At 30.5% G+C, this 14,980-nt stretch overlaps 1 protein-coding gene across 4 annotated transcripts; it reads left to right on the forward strand.

Annotated features, from left to right (window-relative positions):
• The first annotated feature begins 367 nt into the window (after positions 1 to 367).
• On the forward strand, positions 368 to 5,330 carry LOC120180793 (splicing factor U2af large subunit B-like). Of its 4 annotated transcripts, none has more exons than XR_005521708.1 (13): positions 368 to 619; positions 1,528 to 1,772; positions 1,865 to 1,990; positions 2,086 to 2,165; positions 2,753 to 2,826; positions 2,905 to 2,952; positions 3,048 to 3,107; positions 3,179 to 3,239; positions 3,333 to 3,445; positions 3,528 to 3,974; positions 4,424 to 4,559; positions 4,673 to 4,915; positions 5,193 to 5,224. XR_005521708.1 is itself a non-coding variant. In XM_039186086.1 (13 exons), exons 1-13 carry the CDS (start codon positions 503 to 505, stop codon positions 5,328 to 5,330), a joined length of 1,713 nt encoding a protein of 570 aa, XP_039042017.1. In that variant the 5' UTR covers positions 368 to 502. The 4 variants fall into 4 exon arrangements, 3 of the variants coding, with proteins under 3 accessions (XP_039042017.1, XP_039042019.1, XP_039042018.1); XM_039186086.1 differs by having other exon boundaries at positions 4,848 to 4,915; positions 5,193 to 5,330; XM_039186088.1 differs by lacking the exons at positions 368 to 619; positions 1,528 to 1,772; positions 1,865 to 1,990; positions 2,086 to 2,165 and adding an exon at positions 2,245 to 2,274 and having other exon boundaries at positions 4,848 to 4,915; positions 5,193 to 5,330.
• The last annotated feature ends 9,650 nt before the right edge of the window (positions 5,331 to 14,980 follow it).

Below are 14,980 nucleotides of genomic sequence, written 5' to 3' on the forward strand. Positions count from 1 at the left end.
TTGATGAATCTTCTTCTTTGATTTAACAAGTAAATTATAAAACGTTTGACCTAAAACTGATTTGACAAATCTTCTTCTTTGATTTAACAAGTAAATTATAAATTTGAGTTAATATTATATTATCGAATTAGGTTGGAATCCATGGAATTTAATTATTTTTTCATCCCTATGAATTACACCCTAACAAGAATAGAGATTGAGTATTTATTTAAAGGGAAGGGCCCAAAACGATGATAAGAGAAAGCCCAAGTCATACTCCCCTTTTTATGGGCCGTACTATCACAGAACTATTTATTAAACCCAGGTGTATTTTTATATAGAAAACCCCCCAAGTTTACAATCCCCAATTCCGGAATTTAAATAAAAGGGAAAACAAAGCCCTATTTTGCTTACTTGCTAGCTCCTCCTCCTACGTCCAGCCGACAAAGCGAGTTGGGATTCCGGGAATTCGCAATTGGGTTTCGAACTTAACGGATTTCCGACCAAAGCATCGGAAGAAAAAATGACTGATTATGAAGAAGCGCGGTATCAAGGAAACGGAGATAACATCGAAAACAGTCATGGCGGAGGTTCTTCTCCTAAGTCTCGTTCTGATAATCAGAACGATTTTAATCATCAGGTTAGATCGCGATGAATTTAGCTTAATTTCACCTCCTCATATGTTTAATCGTTTTTTAGATTCATGTTTGAAGGAATTTATAGGTTTTTGTTGGAAAATTTTCACTGAAAATTTTGAATTTATTGCTGTTATTTTTAGCCCAAAAATGGGAAAATCGTGAATGGATAAGAAAATCAAATGTATAATATGTAATATGATTTTATTTCTCAATTGAACTACTACTGCATAATTAGTGTTGTATCTTAGTCTCTTTTTTTTAGTCAATCGTGATTATACTGTGTATCATTTCCCTTTCCTTTTCAGTGAACTTCTTAAGGTGTAAATAGGAAATAGAAAATATTTGCAGAAAGTTGGCAATTGGAGCAATCGAGTGTTTGTATATATATAATTTTTTGCTTTAAATGAGGTTTTCAAGGCTTTCTTTGAATTTAGGGTGTATGTGTATATTGAAATTTTGGTAGTTTGACTGAGCGATATCTATTACGTCCAATAACATAAACATCAGAAAATGAGAGATTTTATTTTTTATACAGACCAGGTTTTCAAAACATGAGTTTCTCAGAACTAAAGTAAGATGGTGCTTCAGTTTTATCTTTCCTGATTTTATCCCATATGATTGTGGAGATAGGAGTAATTATAACCCGGTTATTTGGGTTGGGCAAGCCTAAATGTTTATATCTCCATCAACTATGTTTTGCAGGTTTTTTTTCTTATTTTATACCTTTAGTATGTACATATAATTAGATTTTCAATTCTATGTTCCTCAAAAAATTTGTCTAGTTTGACAAGTAGTATTTTCAATAAAATTTTATGCCTGTTCTACATTTGGGCTTTTAGTGTTATGAATTACATGCAATTTTACTTTGGGTCTTATTGATATAATTAAATGCAATCTTAAATATTTAAAGTATGGGTCCCAGGATTTTGAGAGAGAGTCCTCTAGAAGCAGGGAAAAGCAGAGAGAAAGAGTGCTTGACAAGGACCGTGATCGTCATAGGGACAAGGATAGGGATAGGGACCGAGAAAAGGATCGCGATCGTGAACGCCATCACAGAGAACGTCATAGGGATCGTAGTAGGGAACACAGTGATAGAAGGGATCGAGGAAGAGATAGGGATGATGATGATTATTACCGCAGTCGAGATTATGACAGGTAATGTTAGCTCTAATATGAATCATTTTTATCCTTCTTGTTAATTGTCTTTATTGGTTAATGAGTGTTTTTGCTGAAACTTTATTTTGCAGAAGAAGGGACTATGATAGAGACAGGGAGGATAGGCATAGGCGCCGGTCCGGATCCCACTCAAGGAGTAGATCTGTGCACAGATCAAAGTCAAGATCTCGTTCTTGCTCACGCTCACGCTCAAAGAGGTAGTTCATAGAGAACATGATTATTAGTAAAAAAATATATATAGTTGTATATTCTCATCCCTGACTTATTGGTTCTGAACTTCATTCTTTTGCAGCAAAAGGATTAGTGGTTTTGACATGGCCCCTCCAGCTTCAGCAATGTTAGCTGCTGGTGCTGTGACAGCTGCTGCTGCAGGTATATCTCTGTTCATGAAAATTAAGATTGCTGTACCTTGTTAACTGTTATTTTTGTTTTTGGATGATCTAGTGTGGAAAGTTCGTATCGAAATACTGGTCTGGTTTTGGTAAGCAGTATTTTTTCTTCTGTTTTGTATATATTACCTTTTAAGCAGTGACCTTTGGAATGATATAATATTTTTTTTAAATTTTATTGTTCTTGGTAAATAATTCTGGAACTGAGGGTTTTGGTTTTTTCTTCTGTTTGGTGTTTGTTTGTTTTGTTTCTATGTTTGTCTTTGCTTTTAAGAAGGCAATGGTGTGAGCTGATTTCTGTAGCTTTTATGTACAAGGAGGAATCAATGCACCCGTTTTGATGGTATTGTACGTCTTCAACTGGCAACTATTGCCTGTTTTGGTAGTCTTGCTAAATATTTCCCCCACCTTTAGCTTGCAATGGATTCTTTTTTCAATCTCCAAATTTATGAGAGGTTTGCATATGATATGGAAATGAGGCGCAGAAGTCCTATGCCAAACCCACTGCCTTTAGAATTGTGACTTTAATTTATTACTATATCCTCATATGAAATCTGAATTTCCTTTCAGGCCAGGTTCCTGTGACTACTAACCCAACCTTACCTGGCGTGTTTCTGAACATGTTTCCTCTTACAACCGGACAGGTATATATTGCTCTCATGCTCCTGATATTGCGAGCTGCTTTATGTGCTGTAACTTTGTTTAATTTTGGTTTGCTGCAGCCATTTGGCGCTCTCCCTGTTATGCCAGTTCAGGCAATGACTCAGCAGGTTTGATGGACTATGCATGATATGTCAGGTGTACCTCTCTTTAGAAAATATTTTCTTACATTACAGAAATTTTTGATTTTATCTTTTGATTTCAGGCAACTAGGCATGCACGTCGGGTCTATGTTGGAGGGCTTTCTCCTACTGCTAATGAACAGGTTCTACCTGAAACTGTTGTACCAAGCTATGATTAAATAAAACCAATACTGACCCTTAATGATTATTACAGTCAGTTGCAACTTTTTTCAGCCATGTCATGGCTGCAATTGGTGGAAACACTGCCGGTCCAGGTATCCTTGGGTTTTTTCCATGTATTACTTGACTGAGTTACCTGCCTTATTTTTCTTATATAGCTGCTCACCGTTATTTTGTTATATATTCAGGGGATGCTGTTGTTAATGTGTACATAAACCACGAAAAGAAGTTTGCTTTTGTAGAGATGAGATCTGTTGAGGAGGCTAGTAATGCAATGGCTTTAGATGGGATTATCTTTGAGGTATTTTTATCTTCATTTTATTTTGGACCTGATGTCAGATTATTTTAATTGCTGTAAATTGTGTTGACTTGTTTGATTTCAGGGAGCTCCAGTGAAGGTGAGAAGGCCTAGTGATTATAATCCGTCGCTTGCTGCAACTCTTGGTCCAAGCCAGCCGAATCCCAATCTTAATCTAGCTGCTGTGGGTCTAACTCCGGGTTCTGCTGGTGGGCTTGAGGGCCCTGACCGAATATTTGTTGGTGGACTTCCCTATTACTTCACAGAAGCACAGATCAGGGAGCTTTTGGAATCTTTTGGGCCTCTTAGAGGCTTTGATCTAGTAAAAGATAGAGAAACCGGAAACTCTAAAGGCTATGCATTTTGTGTTTATCAAGATCTATCAGTTACAGATATAGCTTGTGCTGCTCTAAATGGAATTAAAATGGGTGATAAAACTCTCACTGTTAGGCGAGCAAACCAGGGTGCCACCCAGCCTAAACCCGAGCAAGAAAGTATACTCCAGCATGCACAGCAGCAAATTGCTTTGCAGGTTAAGATTAGAATTCTTTTATAATTTGTCCACTTTTTATAAATGTGGTACTTGTTTTTTAAACCAATTTGATACCTCAATTTGGCACTTCTACAAATGTGGTAACTGTTCTTTTTTTTACCAATTTTGTACTTATTATGTTTCAGACAATACACGTTTGGTACGTGTATTTGTCAAACATTACCAAAATGATTGGCTCCACGTGGAATGTCTGAAATTTATAGGTACCAAATTGGTAAAAAAGAAAACAAAGGTACCATATTTGTAGAAGTAAAAAATTCAGGTACCAGATGTGTAATGTTCAACAAATATAGGTATCACATTTGTGAAGCGGCAAACTGGAGTATCAAATGGCATACTAAGCCTCATATACCATCGTGCCTCTTGCAATTTCTGGTGTTATTAGGTATGGTGTGTTGGCTAATTTGCTTATTCTTTTTGTTTTTCAGAGGCTTATTTTGCAACCACAAGGCATGCCAACAAAGGTTGTGTGTTTGACTCAAGCACTTAATGTCGACGATCTCAGAGATGATGATGAGTACGGAGACATTGTGGATGATATGAGACAAGAGGGTGGAAAATATGGTCAGATCCGCTCTTAAATAATCTGATGCCTCTATTTTAACATGTGATGCGATGTCTTTTTTTTTATTATTAATTTTTTTGTTTTCTTTTGTGTTTATATTTCTGTTTTACAGCACATTCTTGTTCTTCATTCTGCTATAAAGAATCAAGCCTAACATACTCAGACAGAAGACTTGCTAACCCTCTACCTATATATATTTGATACTGCTTTCTCTAATTTTATTATTTGGAAGAAACTCGTCTTTTTTTCTCCTCTGTGGAATCGAAATGTTTACACGAAATATGCAGGTGCATTGGTGAATGTTGTCATTCCACGCCCAAATCCGCATGGAGAACCCTCTCCGGGTGTCGGGAAGGTCAGTTTTGATGCTTTTTTACATTTTCTTCAATGCTGTTCTGCCTATTCTTTTTTCTTAATCCCGTTTAATACTTGGTCACAGTTAATGGGATATGACCATCCAAAACCCCTCCTAATACATGTAAAAGCTTTAAAAAAAATTGTACATAGCCGTGTTGGACTCGTAATTGTATTTAACATTCACATCCAAGGCCAAGTATCATAGTTATTTCTACTAAGTTGTTCCAAAGTATTACCCCCTGGTGTTACTGACTGTAACTCTGTGGTGTGATTAGGTATTTCTGGAGTACTCAGATGTTGAAGGTTCCAAAGAAGCTCAAGCTGCAATGAATGGTAGGAAGTTCGGTGGAAATCAAGTCATTGCGGTCTACTATCCGGAAAACAAGTTTGCACAAGGGGAATATGATGGCTAAATGATGTAAAAAATATATAAAATCATCATGGCATTGTGCTTGTTTTGATTCTATGTTTAGGTCTATTATATATGTTGTTCCCAAGGAACTCTTTAATGTAGCCTGTCATGGATCTTTAGATTTATACAGCGAAAGATTTCATACGTTGGAACTAGTTAGAAGGTTTTGATTTATTTAATTTGTTTGCTTTGAGTATTGTCTGGTTTGCTCAAACAAAAAAAAAAAAAAAGCAAATAGGATATATGAATTTGACATGGCAAATGAATGGTTTGAAGGATTATTATTAGGTTCGTTGATTAATTTTTAATTTCAAGTAAGTTAAATAATAAAAAGGAAGACACCGTGGTGCTTTAATTTACTAGTAGAGCTTAAAATATAGACCGTCGATGTACGATGTATTTATTATTGGTTTCACATAAACTCAGAAAATGTATGATTAAGTTGACGAGGTTTTGATTCAATGATAAATTTTTCTTTTGAAATTTCGTAGGTTTTAAATCTAAATTTTATATGTGTTCAATCCACATTGAAGATGTTATCTTGTCAATTGTTATGATGATAATTTAAAACTTTAAGTTAAAGTTAGATAAAATGCAGTATATGCCTACGACAAAGACACCCCCGAATGTTAGTCATCAACATTAACTCCAAAAATAAAATAAAATTTAGATGTTAGGTACGTAATATAAAACATGCAATTGATCTCTAAAACTTAAGCAACAAACATATTGCCGCACCGAGGAAAATTCCACATCACCAAGTTTCATTCCTCAGACCAATTTTTTTATTATTTTTATTGAATTTGATTCTATAGTTCAAAATTAATTTACAATTATTTTTGCTTTTTGTTGTTTATATAAAAGATTTTGTCTGAGTGAAATCAATCATATGTTAAAAAAACTCTAAATATTTATCTTTCAAAAAAAAAAACTCAAGTATTTAAGATTCATTAACATAATTGTTAATTATGCCATACGATAATCGAGAAACACTTTATTACATTGAGGATATATTTCATATAGGTTGTTTAGATTTCTTACGAATGTTGGATACAGTATGTAAACTATAATAGATGACATGCACTTTATATATGAAGTCAACTCATCACATCAAAATAGATCTATATTAAGAATCTTAGACTGGTGTAAAATATTTTTATTATCAGAGAAGAAAATGAAAACTATAATAACGTGCATTCTGAGATTCCATGCCTTTTGCTGTTTAAGATAAGATAAACATTACCAGCATATGAGCAAATAATGGCAGTAATAAATACATAAAAGAGGATGAAGAGCTTCACAAAATTATTTCTTTGAAAAGAATGCTTTTTGACCTATTCATGCTGAGTTAGCCAATTATTGAAATGACAGGCAATTATATAACTGTGCTGCCATTCTTCAAAAAAGTAAACTATACTTTAAATTAATTATTAAAAAAAAGATTATGAAAGAATAAAATATGATATGTTTAACATGATTCCCCTTAGATCATGTCTGACCCAATACTCCTTTTTGACTCACTTTCACAGTGTAGCTTTATTCTCTATTCACCAATCACATATCAAACACTTTTGAATAGCCTCAAAAAAAATATGAATGTGTTTTGTATAATAATTAAAAGGGTAAACTATGGTCACATGTTCGTTTTTGATCACTTTAGGTCACTAATTTTAAATAAGGTAACATTTTAATCATAATAAAAATAAGGACCTATAATTTTCTCACTATTTTGTTCGTATACGCATTTTGTTGTTTGGAGATTTCTTCCTAATTCAAACGGTTTATACTAAGTCTCGGAAGGCAGTAATTGCATACCTATTATTTTAAAAAAATTATTAAATATAACTTAATATGTTAAAAATAAATAAATAAATTTCGTTTCTAAAAAATAAAATACTAAAATTTTCGATATCATTTTTTGAATTTTTGAACACGTCAGATGTACTAGAAACAAAAGCAACCTTATTTTTCTTTTGTTGTCTTGTTTTAGCATGTTCCTCGATTTCTCATAGTTACACCCTTAACGTTAAAAATTGAAAAGTACATCAAACGGCTTGGGATGGAGCTACATATTATTCGCTATTATATATGCTTTGTAGTCATGTAAGTGCTATTTAAATACACGTATTTACTAACTAATAATTAATTAATTTAATAAGATAAAATACTATATTCCTTAAATAATGTTAGAGATTCAAATTATATCATTTATAAATAGAGCAACTAAGTAGAGAAAAACGCCCCTAAATTGAATGTATACAATACCTAATTCATGACTTCAAAAGAAATATAATATCTAATTTGAACTAATAAATTAAATACACATTGTTATAAAATAAATACACGTATTTATTCCGGTATTGAAACCGGTTGTTAAATCTTATCCACCTTGTTTATTTTTTAATAAATTACTCAAATAATACGGGTGGGTTGTTGAACGAAATTGTACATGTTGATTAATGCCTACGAAGATATCGATAATGGTAATTGCACTAAAACTTTCCTATACTGCGGGCATCAGTATGGGAAAGGTCATAATATTTGATGTAGGGGTGAGCAAAATTTGATTTATTTCTAGATGTTCATTTTTTTCGATTCATTTCGACTCGAATTGACTTTGAATTGTAATTTCATAAACTCGACTCGAATTAAAAAAAAATTCAAGTTCAAGAATAACTCAAATTTTTTAATAATTAATATATTGATTTTTAAGTTTGAGTCGAAATATGAGTCGAGTCCCTCAACTTTGTATGGTACATGTAAATTACATATGAAAAATATAAAAAATATATGTATTGTATATGATTATAAAATAATATTTAAATTAAAATAAAATAATATCATATTATTGTAAATATTTACAATTAAATTTAAATAGAAACTAGGAATTTTAACTTGGCTCAACTCGAAAAAATTTAAGTCGACTCTAAGTTATAAAATAAGACTCGTCAATACGAATAATTCAAAATTTTGCTCAACTCGACTCAATCAAACGCTCACCACTAATTTGATGCATTCACATTATATAATTATAAATATATATATATATATATATTATTTAAAAACAATATTAGTAATAAGGGGTTGGTCGTTTTTATTTTATTTTTACAATTCCTTTTGCGACTACCGATAATCATAACGATAATGCTACGCACTTGCTAAATAAAACTTTAACTTTTGCCAAACCCTAGAACGTGAATTATTTGTTTTTAAAAGGAAAGTCCATTATTTTGTTCATGGCTGGTCAGACATTAAACACCCTGTTTATTATTAAAATCAAAAAGTAAATAATTACTTTCTCTTCAACATTTATTGTTTGAAAAGTAACACATTTACTTTCAAATCCATTTTATTTTCCAAATCAATCTCATTATATAAATATAACAAATAAACCGTTGTTTCTCTTTTTAGACTTTTTCCATCTTTAGGCACTGGAAAAAACCAATAGTTTATAAAAAGTGAATCATAAACATTTTGGTAAAGGATTTATTTTTTTATAATTTTTCATATTATTTTAAATTCACAATATTAATATTCGATCAAATATTACTCAGTCAAAATAAATTTATTAATAAAACCCAAAGGGTAATCTAGGCAAGAGGCTAGTAGATATAAACACCAACAAGAAATACTTATAATAAACGCCCTGCTAGAAATTCATATATAAAAGTAGAATTAGTTTAAATAACAAAAACTCAAAGGAAAAAAATAGAGGAATATGAATGAAACTAATAAACTATCTTTTATCTTTAAAACTGTATATTATTTTCCCTTCTAACGTTTGTATAATTATATTTAGGTACGCTTAAGGAGAAAATGTATCTCTCAAGGTGATATTCATAAAAATGAATATATATCGACTAACATGTTACTATTTGATTTTTTTTAAATAACTAAAATAATGACGTTATTACCATTGGTCAAATGACAGATACTTCGGACAAGAGTAGAGTACTAAATTACAATTTACAAGAATGATAAGACACCTTATGTAATGTTTTATATAACTTCCATGGTGTCAGGAACAGTTAAGATTTTTTTTTTATAATGAGACTGTAATTTTAAGCTACAGATTACCAGCTCATAAAACTTACACGGGAACTTGGTAATATTTTTATTCTCTGCCAAAATTTCGGGAAAATGTGAGAAAGAAAAAAAACCCTAGAAGCTGATATAAATGATCAGAGAAGAAGAAGAGTTACCTTTTGTTGGGAATAAAAAAAGTGATAAAAAAACCTGGAAAATAGGGGGTCCTTGAGCCTGGAAAGCAAGTGAAGAAGAAGAGAAAAGCCTGCAATAGAAGAATATTCATGGATATATATATATATATATGCACACAGAGATGTGAAATACATGGAGTACATGCATGGCTCCTCATACGCCATTCACGGAGGCTATCGAAGTTCAATGGGCTCTGCAAATGGCATACAGGGAGCCAGGCACATACATACATGGATGTCATGCTGATGATGAAGAAGCATATATATGTGTATGTACATATGCATGGTTGCATGTCATGGTATTATGAATGAAAAAAAAACCGCATGAAGAGGGTAAAGATTTTGGATGACGATGCCGAGCATCACCATCTTCTTCTTCTTCTTCACTCTTTAACCCAAAGGCCACAAATATTGCGTTGGTGAATAAGTGAATGGAGGTATTTATGGGGAAATCTCAAGCCAAAAAACGTGGTTCAATGTAATTATCAAATAGCAGGGAAAGAAATGGTGGGTTTTCTTTTCTTTTTTTTTTCCCTTCAAATATTTTCAAATAAAATCCTTTGAATTGGCATAAAACAATGAAGAAAAGGTGGCTGAAAAGCTAGGGCAAAGGGGAGGGGGTGACCTAAAATTTGTGGGTTACCCTTCTTTTTCCTTTAGGGAGGGAAAGAAGGAAGATTTGGGGTTGAAGATGAACCCTCCCCAACCTTTGCCCCCTAAATATAGACACCAAAAGCAAAGAGGGAGGGACTCTTCATATTATGTTAATTCTAAATCAAGGTATTCTAAGAAAAAGCTACGCAGCTTGTAAAATTATAAGTCTATTAAAAGATAGATAGTAATTTAAATCTTGATATGATAATGTTGAAAAGATAAAAAAAAAGGGGGGGATTAAAAAGAGGAATGGTGGGTAAGCAAATTCCTAAGCTAAATCTCCTTTTTCAAGGTCTTAAAGCAAAGGTTGCTTTTCAATTCTGAGCCTCATTTTGTCTTAAAGTTGTTGGAAATACTTGGATTCCTCTCTTTCTCTCTCCTTTTTATTAAATTAAAATTTGAAAAGGAAAAGCAAAACATATAAAATAATTTATCATCTTTTTATTCTTTTAATAAAAATATAATTATTATACCTTTAATGGCATCAGTTTTCTATATTGCTATTTGCTGGTCCATGAACTGAGATCCTCATTTGACACTATGTTTTTCTTTTTAGGTTTTTGGAATTATATTCCATGTTATTTTGCTACCCAATTTCTTGCACTCACATTATATAAAATGATAAATGAGTTCAATTTAATAAAATTTATAACCTATAAACAAAACAACGATACAAATTAATTATCTATTTCTTTTCCCCTTTTTAAATGTAAAACGCACCATCTCCTTCATTAGATCTAAACGTTTTCTTTCTTCTTCTTCTTCTTCTTCTTTTCTTCTAAATTTTAATTCATTATCTCTACCAATCGAAAAGTATGTATTTTTTTTATATTTTTGTTTTTTATTCTTAAATTTTAATCTTCTATTCACGTTCCTGTTTTTATTGAGTTTCTATAGTTATTAAAATCATCGCAAGTTTTTTTACCAAATTAAAACGTAATTTAGATATGATTTTGAAAAATAAATAGTTGAGTGATCAAAATAGAATCATAATAACAGGTGGACTAACTAAAGACATAGTTTACCCAAAATATAAATACCTAAAATCAGTTAAAAAATTAATCTAAGTACTTGTTTTATAATTAATCCCAAAAAATAATAAACAAACAATCCTTAATTTAATGGATGAATATTTGAGTATTACTTAAACAAATATTTACATTTTAAATTAGCTTAATATAAAAATAAATTCTCAAATTATATTCAAAGTTAACTTTAGGTGTCTAAACATTTTTTTTTGTTAAAAACATGTATCTAATGTTTCTAATATTATACTTTAGGTTCCTAACATTACAATCGTTTAGGTTCCTAATGTTAAGTGACATGTGTAAGACGTATAGAATAGTATTTGAAAAATGCTTTAAATTGTTATTTTTAAAAATAATCCCTAAGAATCTGAAGAAAAAAAAAACATTAATTTCAATCCCTTATCACCATCGGCCGCCATCAATATCGACAATCGATCGAAACTCTAATGGCTTGCGACTACCCAAACCTCCACCGTCCAAACCCACATTCTTTACGCGATGATTGCAACATAAAATTGGTGATTGTAGTGGTTATATAATTTCAACAACATGCAACGATTATGATGATTCAAGCAACGATTCCTCTCGCCCTGCTTTGGAATCCGGTTAAATGGAGTGTTCGGCGGGCGAATTTAAGTTTAAGTTTTTTATTTTAAAAAATTATGTTTTTAAAAATAAATTTAATTTTAATTTTTATATTTAAAAATAAAATTTTTAAAATTTTATAAAATTGATACACGCCACTTAACGATCAAATTTAACAACTATTAATGTTCAAACACCTAAAATGTCATTTGAAAACTTTATGCACATACTTTTAATAAAAACTTTAAATATCTAAAGTTAATTTACTATATAATTTGAATAATTTTTTTTATTAAATTTTTTAAATTAGAAAAGAGAGAAGAAATATGAGTGCGCTTGGGAAACCCAAGAAGAAAACAGAACAGAGAATGTATAGAGAGAAAGAAACAAAGGAAATGTCTCCAAAAGGAAGAAGCTGAACTGACACAAGGATTCCCACGCTCTCAAAATTCATTTTTCACTCAGTAATTAAATACCATTACTTTTTTCTATTTTTAATATGAATAATATTTAGTGGCAGGTACACAAGTCATATACATACATGTTTTAAATTCTATAAAAACTAAAATACATATTTTAAAAATAAACAGTAATTCTTATAAATTTATATATAAAAACAGTAGCTAAAATTAGCAAATGAAAGCAAGCTCCCTTTGGTTTGCAGGCTTTCCCTTTCCCAGTTATTTCCTTTGACTTTATCCAGGCTCTGTTATACATATAATATTTCCATTGGATTTTTAACTTTTTCTCATGGTTTTATGCACATAAGAAGCAACATTATTCCTATTCTCTCATCTCTTCTTTTATGTTACTAAATGACAATACCCCTGAGCTCTCTATCTTACTTTTTAAACGTTCAACAGAATCGACACTACTAATATAATATAATATAATATAATATTTATGTGTCTTCGCCCACGAGTGTTGGTACTAATAATTGATATTTAAAAATTTAAATTTGTAAGGTTAAATTCGAATTCTACTATCGTTACTCTTGCTAAGCAATCTATAAATTCTTATATAAATCTCAATTGGACCTTAAATAGCCCTGACCCTAGACTGAAAAAATTATCCCTTAACTAAACTTTTCGGTACAAAAAAAAGTCATCCCAACAACATTTCGAACTAACAATACCGAAAATTTATTGAATTTGATCGCCAACTGTAATTAAAAAGAAGAAGTTAAAAGTACATTAAGAACACGCGTGTACATATAAAAAAATATCAGGGTAAATTACTTACATAGTCACTCATCTATTAGTATGTTTATGGTTATGTTACCGGAGTTTAAAATAATATAAACTGATCACTTGAGTTATCCAATGTTACAAAAATAATTACCAAGCATCAAATTTAAACGAAAGTTGAAATAAACATTAATAAAACTAGCATAATAAAAAAATTAGTCTTCAACATTTATACATTACTCTAATTTAATCCTACTTTTTAAAAAATAACTTCTAACAATAAAATATTTATAATTTAATCTATACTTACCTAATTAATTAATGGTCGTTGTCTTATTGTCCGTCATTACTCATTACTTTGTTCCCGATGATGACAGATCATTTACATTGATGATGATCATTGGGCGGTCTTCTTTTATATTTTGTTTCTTTTTGTAGTGCATTTGCTTTGGTAAGGATTTTTCTTTTATGTTTATATATGATTAAAAGCAAAAAGTTTTGATAGATAAGGGTGGTTAAGGTGATAAATAATTTGGTATCATTTAAGCATGTTTTGAATTTGAGTTATTGTGTGTATAAAATTTTTATCAAAAAGTTCATATGTTAAAATCAAATGTACGACATGAGTTAATCTAAACTAATTAGGACAAAACTCCAAAACATTTTGGACAAAATCCATCAATCATGTATGAACTATTAATTTTTCTAATTTTTTTAAGCTTAATGGTTAGGTATTATTATTTTTAAGTATTTTTTGTTGTAGGTAACATCAAACAACGAAGGAAAAGAAAAAGAGCAAGGGGAGACAGAGAAAAGGAAAAGAAGAAAAAGAGAGAAACAAGAGTTGATGATGACTATGAATATTTTTAAAATTTATAACTACGCCTATAAATGAATCGAACGTTCAGTGAATCGTTCAGCGGAAAATTCGTTTATGTTTGTTTATTTATTAAACAAAAATGAACACGATTTTGTGTTCATTTAATTAAATGAACGAACATGAACAGAGGGCTTGTTCATTCATTTACGTTCGTGAACGTTTGATAATATGTTCGTTCATTTATGTAAATTTATGTTCGTTCATTTATGTAAACTTATGTTCGTTCATTTATGTAAATTTATGTTCGTTCATTTATGTTCGTTCGTTTATGTGTGTTCATTTATGTTTAGCCCAATCTCTCTAGACCTATTTAAAATATTAAAGCCCAATATATTTTAATCTGATACTCATAAATATTTTAAAATTCAATTAAATTTAAATACAAATAAAAAAAGCCCAAACAATTAAATATAATATAATCCTAAAAATTGTTAGGAAATAAAAATATATATTTTTATTTATGTTCGTTTACGTTTGTTTATGTTCATTTATTGTGTTCGTTTACGTTCGTTCGTTTGTGTTCTTTTACATTCATTTATTGTGTTCGTTTATGTTCGTTTACATCTGTTCATTTATGTTCATTTATCATTTAAATGAATGAACACGAACAAGAAATTTTTTGTTCGTTTATGTTCGTGTTCGTTCATTTGTTCGGTTAAAGTTAAACGAACGAACATGAACATACCCCATTCGTTTTCGTTTGGTTCGTTTACAGACCTATTTATAACTGTATAAACTTTAATTAGTAATAATCATTTTGTAACTTTCGAAAACTCAAGCGATTGTTTTATAATAATTTAAATTAAAATAATTTAATTAGGGATGGATATGGGTCGGGTTGGATTAGGTTTTCAGCCAACCCGACCCGAAATAAGATAAAATTATTAATTTTATTCAATAAAATATGGAGTTAATTGGAAAAAATAATAATATGAAGATGAATGTTATTGTAATTATTCCTAAATATAAGGTATAATTATAATTTTTAGGTCGAATCGAGTATTTTTTACCCTAAAATCGAACTGAGCCTGAATTTATCCTCTAGAAAATCTGATATGACCTCGAAATTATTCCTTTACTCTCTTTTTTATTATAAA

This window comes from Hibiscus syriacus, unplaced genomic scaffold (assembly GCF_006381635.1).
Source record: "Hibiscus syriacus cultivar Baekdansim isolate YM2019G1 unplaced genomic scaffold, ASM638163v2 tig00112501_pilon, whole genome shotgun sequence".
NCBI classification, from domain to species: Eukaryota; Viridiplantae; Streptophyta; class Magnoliopsida; order Malvales; family Malvaceae; genus Hibiscus; species Hibiscus syriacus.

Coding starts and splice junctions, on each gene's coding strand:
- LOC120180793 (XM_039186086.1), top strand. CDS start 503: ATGACTGATTATGAAGAAGCGCGGTATCAAGGAAACGGAGATAACATC. Junction 1,773..1,864: donor CGCAGTCGAGATTATGACAG/GTAATGTTAGCT, acceptor TTTATTTTGCAG/AAGAAGGGACTATGATAGAG. Junction 3,108..3,178: donor CTCCTACTGCTAATGAACAG/GTTCTACCTGAA, acceptor TGATTATTACAG/TCAGTTGCAACTTTTTTCAG.